We start from the raw sequence: 9173 nt of genomic DNA on the forward strand, positions 1-9173 counted from the left end.
TTAATCTATTAAAAAAATGCGCGATGGGGAGTCACGCTAACTGGCATGGTAGGCCTATTTACTTGAATAGATTTTTAAAGCGTTTTATTTAGAATACACTCAGATTTTTGTGCTTTATCTCCATACATAAATAACATTCAAAGTAACCCTTATAATTCAATTTATTAAAGTGAACAGTCGGGCAAGGATGGCTAAAGTCGGTAAAAATGGTGTGAATGTATCCAGTATAATTTCTTATGAAATGGAAAAATAAAATCTCTCGTCAAAATCTGTCTGCATACGAAGAAATTAATTTAAAGTATGGAAATTCTAAAACGTCCTCCCGCCTCACTATGTCCGTGGTTACATTTCCACACAGCCTCGCTTTCAATGCTTTCAACTTTTCTTTACTTTAATATGGTCAGAACTGGGAAACTAAGCAGAACTTGACCGTCGTATTAATATGTGAGAACTTTTGGAAGGCCAATGAACGCATTTAGACTGGTTTTCTTTGCCCGACTATTCACTTTAAAGATAATTTTTTCTAAAAAATTAATGTTGGGACTCTTTTTTTTTTTTTCAAAAACTCATTGCGGCGTTAGAAACAGCGACGCCATTCTTTTTCCTTTTATGAGTTACTATGTGATATGAAATTTATTAAACGAGTTCAATAATTTGATCAATTTGATTAAAATACAGATCCTTAAAACCACTCCGTTCAATAGAGGATCTGGCAACATCCCATATGGGGTCATGTTCGGATGACCAAGGACGTATAAATCCTTGGGATGACCTTTTACCACGTGTACTTCAGATCACATCCTCTTATCAAACGTAGTGATAATAAGGATTTGTATTTTAATCAGATTGATAATTTTATATAAATGCCACGAGCTTTTACATCATTTATGAGTTTGATAAATTTCAGTTCACATTGTCACGAGTGTAACATTCTATTTATCACAACCTTTAATTCATTATAGAAATAGAAGTAAAACTTCAGATTTAGTAGAAATCCGGCTAGGATGTGACGTTTCCAAGACAATCATGCGACGTCATACATAGATTGTGACGTCAAAACTACCTGTGACGTCATAATAGGTGTTATTACACATACATGTGCTGTCGTAAATTAATCCATGCATGTGTTTTTATGTCTTTTAAGTGGGGACGGTGAAGAACCTCAGGGTTCCGTCATTTAGATTTACAATGTACATATATTATATATGCATTACATTAATGTACTTCTCACCTTAGCTAACAATCGCTTATAATTGATTTTCTCATCACACTTCTTCACAGGCTTTTTTTCAGGCCGAAATAAGTTAAATACACACTCATTATCGTGTGTTATTATCACCAGAGACATTTAAATAAAGTCACACCATTGACTGATATTCATAAAATATTCACAAGTATACTTTTTTTTAGAAAACTATAACAACTAGAAACAGTCATGCATAAGGTGTTTAAAAATCTGAATTCCTACCTTACAGGGCAGAAACGATAAACTATACATGTAAATAAAACTTTAATCGTTGATGGAAGTTGGTGAGGCGGAGTTGTACCACGTTCTTAACACGTGTAAAATGAAAAGATAAATTTAGTTAATTGTTACAGCCTATGAAATCAGATAAAAATCTAACATTTTAAGTCTCAGAAAATTTATCAAACCCGACTTTTTAGATGCGCAAAAAAACGATATATCGTTTCGTAAAATAAACATGAACTATATTACCACTTTTCTGTGTAATAATTATTCTATTAATGTTGTTGCTATCGCATTGTTAAATTGGTTTGAAAGTAACTTGATTTTCGCCCGCAAACATTTTGCTAATCTATAGCATGAATATTGTACCGATTGAACTGCGGGGCTTCCATAGTAAACGGTTACTGGGTTAGGAATCCCCTTTACTTCCGGGGGAATTCCCTAAATTGTAACCAACCACGCTAATACACATGTACTTCCTGCGAACTACTAACGTACATGTCTCGGCTGGTAATACAGTGAAAATGTTTTCTCTAGCCGTTTTCCTTTTTATCTGTATAAATTGCATACATGCACAACAAGGAAAAGAAGGCGAAATGCCGGAATTTGCGCCAGAAGAGAAATTTTTGGACATTTTACCCCTAACACAGGAAAACTTCACCAATCTTGTTTTGAACACTAAAGATCCATGGATAATTATTTTCCATGACGGTACCATGTCCATGGCGTGGAAGAAGATGGCTGTCGGTGCAAGGGGTATCGTTTGGTTGGGAATGATAGATAAAACAAAGAACGATGAACTAATTTCTGATATGGTAGGTAACATGCTTTACTTTCACTTTAGGTTAATTTTCTACAAGACAACGAACAGTGTGTATATCGTCAACAGCACAAGATTCAAATCAGCAATCCTTTCTGCTTATTAGTTTTTTTTTCAACACTCACTCCAATTGACATAAACTTCAGCTTGATGAAGGTGGTCAGTACAATATAGATGTAGATGACTATTGTCCCGAGTATCAGGAAAAGCTACTTGGCTGCTGACTGATTTATAGGTTACTGAATTTAAATATCCTAGCACTCTAGATCAGCAACAGAACTGCATAAAAAGTACTACTATACTTCTCATTGACCACAAAGACCTGTCAAAGTATTCCATTTAAAATTGATTCTGCAAATCTTACACAGCTTTTATGTATTTCAGGGTTATAACCTTGCCAAAGATGGAGAAGCACGAGTATATCCTTATGGGAGTCTTCAACACAAGAAAAAGAAGTGGGTGTCTGTTAAAAATCCTAATGATGCTAAGATCGCCGCCATTAAGTCATTACCAGATGAAACATTAAAGATGAAGGGCAAGGATATACAGGATTTCCTTCTGGAATGTTTCTCTGCTTCACCATCCCGCTTCCCTCTAATCTTACTTACAGGTTTGTATGGGGAAATCCTAGAACAAAATAATCATACCAAGCCCTTGTTCCATTCCAGAGCTACATCATCACAGTTTAGAAATCCATGTTCTTAATGATAATAATCTGCATTTCCCTTAAAGGCCCGCTATCTTTCAGGAACAATTTTTAAAGGTTTCTTAAAAACATTCATAACATCAGAAAATACATATTGATGGCCTAAGATAAAGTAACAACACCAAACATATGCAAGATTATGCAAGAATTGTGTAATATATGATTTGCCATCTGGTGCAGTGATAGTCAACTACCTTGCAGTATTTAGGACGACTGCAGGAAACATAAGATGACCAGTGTTATGAAAATTGACATCTTATTAGCTCACCTGGCCCGAAGGGCTGGTGAACGTCTGAAGCTTCCTTGGGGGATGGGGACCAATTTTGTATAAACAGTGGGTCTGGTCCCCCAGGGGCCTGAGGGGTAGGGCCCAATTGGTGAAATATAGCAACTTCTTTAAAATCCTTCTTCTTCTATAGGAATGAAGGGATTTAGTTCTAATTTAATCTGACACTTCCTTGGGTGAAGTGGAACCAATTTTGTATAAACGGTTGATCTGGTCCCCCAGAGGCCAGAGGGGCGGGGCCTTATAGGGGAAATATAAAATCTGTCGTAGAAATAAATAGATTAAGTTCAACTCTAAAGCCTTCAAGTTGGTAGCTTTTGTTTTCAGCCTGAAACAGGTGAGCGATACAGGCCGAATGGGCTTTTTGTTCATTTTAATTATTTTTTCCAAATGATGATTATGAGTGTAGTATTCATAGTAAGTTAATAACTTTTGCGTCTCTACAAAATTACTGATCTCATTTTACATTACCATTTTAAAAGTTAAAAGCCGTTTCGGAAAGGTGGCGGACATTTAATTCATTAAATAGTGTACTTCATATTAAATGCAGCCTGATAATATGAAAACTGTTTATTTCTTTCTTTGATTTCATTTGCATTTTAAGTTATGGCTTACTTTGTGCAGTAATTTTATTAAAAGATATTATAGTCCAAGTTTGTTCTATTAGTAAATGCCTCATTTTTTAAGCAGTCAGGGGGCTTATTGGGTCAAATACGGTAGTTAAAAAGACTTCACCTGCTAAAAGATAAAATTCATTTTACTCATTATTAGAATTGTCTTTAGAAGTTTTGAGTATCTCATGTTAGAGAGGTTTTCCAACATGTTACCACTTACCTCTGGGTTATGAGTTTTGAAGGTACCCTTTTGGGGTAATTTATACTGACTGCTGGTTGGTGGTTTTCTTCTGCTACTCTGGGTTTCCTTTGCCTCCTAAGCCTGGTACAACTTCAAATAACCATGACTTTTAAATAAAATAATGTAATGAAAGATGATAAGTGATAATTATTTCTTCTCTGTATATTCCAGATACTTCCGACACACCATCCTTGTTCAAAGCTCTTGCATTGAGATTCAAGAAATATTTCAACTTTGGGAAATTTGTGGACGCAACTGTGGAGGACTTTAGATCCCTTGGATTAAGTATGGAAGACGATATATTTGATCTGCCTGCTGTTTTGGTTCTAGTCCCAAAGAAGCCCAGGATGATTGAGGAGATTTCGTTTAATGCGATAGAGTACCGTGTTGATAGAATGGGCGCCATGAACTATCCAAATGTTCTCCAGTTCCTATTCGCTATAAACAACAAGTATCGGTACTGGTTACCTGGCAATGATATGTCTCAAGTCAGGGAAGTCGCAGAAATGGAAGACGTAATTGATATAGAAAATAAAAGATTTGATATCTTGTTTGAGGGTAAGAAAGCAAAAATCACTCAAAGAGAGGAGGAAAAAAAGAAAGACAACGAAAAATTGTCTGCAGAACTACTTCAGAAGGGGCTAAAAATGATGAAAGAAGAATTATAGCTTTCTAAAAGTTAAGTTATTTTATAAACATATGCAGTTAAGACATTTAACTTTTTGTAGACTCCAATATTACAAAGTCAATGTAGTCTTAATGGCAATATTCGCATGTATGTTAAGGCAAACTAAGTTATAAGGATATTTTTACAGTAAAACCTGTCTAAAGAGCACTTCTGTATAAAGACACAATTTAACACGATGTGAAATAAAAAATTCATGGCTATAAAGACCATGCATTCTTTGTTTGCCCCTTGGATGGTCTATTGGCAGGTTTAATTGAATATTATAAAATATCATGACCTCATATAACATATTGTTATTTATTGTTACTCATAGTTAAGCATCTGAATTTAAGAGTAAACCGCTATGTTTATACAAAAAACTTTGATGTTTGTTTATTAATTTTTTATACAGATAACCATAAAGTGTGAAAAGGATATTTTTATATACATGTACATGATTATGTTTACATACACAAATCAGTGAGATTACAGACAGATGGTCACTGGGATTCTGATAGTAATGTTTAAGATCAATGTTTTCTCTCTAGTGTTTCACATCTGTAAATACACATAACCAGTTTATAGTAGTTGTGTGTGTGTGTTGAATCAAACCATTTTTATTATTAATCAGAAATTATTCATTGTTAAAGTTTTGTAATGATTTTTTATCTGTTTTTATAAATGTATGTTTATTCAATAATGTTATGTCTCCTCTAGAGTATTTTTAACATATTGCTTAATATTAAGCCTCATCTTTATGTACGGTACATATCAAATATAATGTGGATAAAATCAAATCTATGGATTAAGATTGTTATTTGAAACACAGTTTTTCTCACTTTTTGATCATTTGAAATACCCTTCCTTTGATAGTAATATATTTTGATACTAAGGATCCTCAATTTTTTGCCATAACATTGCCGTCCAAATTAGCAATTATCGGTACCAGGTATTTTATATTTTTACACTTTATTTTGTAAGTAAATTTAAATCTATGGATTACAATGACATTGATAACCCAGGTGTTCTTCAGTTCTTTTCTTTTTATTTCTACATGTGTTTGATGATAGCTGAATCCCTCAAATTGTGAGGTACAATAGTAAATTCTGTTATCTTTCATTGTATTGATCGATCAAAGAATCATTATTAACTATTCATCCTTTACAAGCTACTTTTTTTTTGATGTATTTTATATTAACAAATTATATTTATACACATAAACTGATTTGTAATAAAATTATGAAAATAAAGAAAATATGTAACTATAATACTGTTGCTCTCATTGTTATTCTTTTTTTTTTTAAATCTTGAGGTTGTTTTATCAGCTACATGATGTGAGAGTATGTACCAGAAGCCTGAGTGTTACTCTTTATAGCCACATGATGTCAGCCAGAGCAAACTAGTTTGTCCATAATGGTTCCTCATGCTGACTATTCTAACCAAGTTTGTCTATAGGATCCATGATAGTCCAATCAATGTTGAGTTGAAGATCAAATAATTAACCATTTTGATTTACCTTTGATCTTCGGAAGTTGCTGCAAAATCCCATTGTATTATTCAAATCAGTTGTTTCATAAAATCAAAAAGGTGAATTGTTTACAAATGGCTAACAACAGATAAAACAAGAGGCCCATGGGCCTTAACGGTCATCTGAGTTCGAATATATAATGAAACAAATAATGAAACAAATTAAAGACATATAAACACTAAATGCTGGGCCTTGAAGTTGGTTAGTGATTTATAATTTTGACTTTTTAGACTATGAAGAGTATTTGCTTCCATCAAACCTGTGCACTTAGAGGTATTTTTTGAAATTTTAATCATTTTGACCCTGCTTGGTCCTGCCCCTCTGGTCTCCCAGGGGGTCATTGAGGACGGATATGGATGTTAAAATGCTATATCTTAGGCTAATAATTCTAATCAAGTTTGACTAATTTCCTACGAAAATTGGGCAAATAATGTTCACAAATATGTTTTTCCTATATAAACTAAAGTAAACTTGACCCCTCCCCAGGGGGTAACGTGAGACCCCAAGGTCATATAATTCACAATTTTTATAAAACACCTTAAGACCTTTCCATCTATAATTATTTGATTCTACTATATCCAGAATTTTAGAAGATTTTTGAAGTTTTAGCCTATTTGACCCTTTTTTTGCCCCACCCCTCTGCCCCCAGATATGGATATTAAAATGCTATCTCAGGCTAATAATTATAACCAAGTTTGACTCGTTTACAAATGAAAATTGAGCAAAAAATGCTCGTTAAAGACCCCCTCCCCCAGGGGAAACAGGAGACCCCAGGGTCATATGATTTACAATTTTTATAAACAAATTTAAAACCTTTTCATCTATAAAGTGTATTTGTTTATACCATTTCCAGAATTTTAAAAGAATATTTTTGAAGTTTTAGCCTATTTGACCTTTTTTGGCCCCGCCCCTCTGCCCCCAGGGGGTCGGCCTGGACCAATATGGATATGATATTAAAATGCTATCTCAGGCTAATAATTCTAACCATGTTTGACTCGTTTCCAATGAAAATTGAGCAAAAAATGCTCATAAATGTGTTTTCCCTATATAAACTTTAGTAAACTTGACCCACTCCCCAGGGGGAAACATGAGACCCCAGGGTCATATAATTCACAAAGACCTTAAGACCTTTCTATTTATGAAAAGTATTTGATTCTACCATTTCCAGAATTTCAGAAGAAGATTTTTGAAGTTTTAGCCTATTTGACCCTTTTTTAGCCCCGACCCTCTGCCCCCAGGGGGTCGGCCAGGACCAATGTGGATATATTAAAATGCTATCTCAGGCTAATGATTCTAACCAAGTTTGACTCGTTTCCAATGAAAATTGAGCAAAACATGCTCATAAATGTGTTTTCCCTATACAAACTAAGTAAACTTGACCCCCCCCCAGGGGGAAACAGACCCCAGGGTCATATAATTCACAATTTTTGTAAAGGACCTTAAGACCTTTCTATCTATGAAGAGTATTTGATTCTACCACATCTGTGAGTAGAGAAGAAGGTTTTTGAAATTTTACTCAATTTTACCCCTTTTGGCCCCTCCCACAGCCCCCTTGGGGGTGGGGACCATATTATTCACAATTTTGATTGGTCTTATGCCTTAGAAGGTTTGTGCAAAATTTCATTGAAATTGCTTCAGCAGTTTTGGAGAAGAAGTCGAAAATGTAAATTGTTTACGGACATACTGTAACGTGTTTGAGTTCGTACCAGGTCTTTTCCTGGGTTGGGGTGTTAGCGGTAGCAAATATATACAAAGGAACCGCTGGTCTACCTTGACCAACACATAACAAATCCCTATGACATGTGAACAAAGAAAGAAACATGCACTGTGTACCTCACAGTTACTCAATGAACAACATACAGATAGAAAGAAATATGTACTAAGTGATCAAACAACAATAGCCTACTATACACTGTGCCAGCACTCTGTACCTATGCACCCTGTACTGCTGTGTACTCTGTATCTGTTAACCATGTACACATATGCACCCTGTACTCTGTGACGTGCACCTTGTACCCTTATACCCTGTACCCTGTGCCTGTGCACCCTGTACTGGTATGTATCATGTGCCTGTGCACCCTGTACTGGTATGTCCCCTGTGTCTGTGCACCCTGTACACTTACACACCCTGTACCCTGTACCTGTGCACCCTGTACTGGTATGTACCCTGTGTCTGTGCACCCTGTACACTTACACACCCTGTACCCAGTACCTGTGCACCCTGTACTGGTATGTACCCTGTGCCTATGCACCCTGTACTCCTTTACACCATGTACCCTGTGCCTGTGCACCCTGTACACTTATCCTCAGTACTCTTAGCACCTGGTATGCCTTGGGGGTATTACTGGATTTACCTTTGTTATTGCGTCAGCGCTATATATAGTAGTATCCACTTGAAAAGCTGGAGCAGGAATGATGCTGGGGAGCTGGGTTCTCCACTTTTATAGTCAGCATCAACCAATCAGATTTCAGCCAATCAGAATGCACCATTGCATTATACTCAAGCCAAGCTGATACTGTTGATCAACCGAACCAGTGCTGATATAAGTAGGTTATGGTCTTCAAATGAACCATTCAGCTATATATACAAAATAACTTAACTGTGGGCGACCTATTTCTGTCACATTACCCACGCCTCCGAGCAAATGCGTCCCGCATTTTTTTTCCATGGTAAAATATATAACTCAACAAAATAAAATCTGTTTCCAAGCTTTATCTCATGCATATGGTTACTTCACCAATACAATAAAAACAAACAAAGGTATCAAGTTTCTTTTCTCTTCTTTTTTTTTTCACTCAAAGAGCAATTACCATCACTTTATCCAATCTGTAAATTTGATCAG

At 35.4% G+C, this 9173-nt stretch overlaps 1 protein-coding gene across 1 annotated transcript; it reads left to right on the forward strand.

Moving 5' to 3' along the window:
• Positions 1-1923: 1923 nt before the first annotated feature.
• On the forward strand, positions 1924-6077 carry LOC138325925 (uncharacterized). Its single transcript, XM_069271949.1, has 3 exons — positions 1924-2283; positions 2673-2898; positions 4307-6077. Exons 1-3 carry the CDS (start codon positions 1939-1941, stop codon positions 4801-4803), a joined length of 1068 nt encoding a protein of 355 aa, XP_069128050.1. The 5' UTR covers positions 1924-1938; the 3' UTR covers positions 4804-6077.
• Positions 6078-9173: the final 3096 nt, after the last annotated feature.

This window comes from Argopecten irradians, chromosome 6, assembly GCF_041381155.1.
Source record: "Argopecten irradians isolate NY chromosome 6, Ai_NY, whole genome shotgun sequence".
NCBI lineage: Eukaryota > Metazoa > Mollusca > Bivalvia > Pectinida > Pectinidae > Argopecten > Argopecten irradians.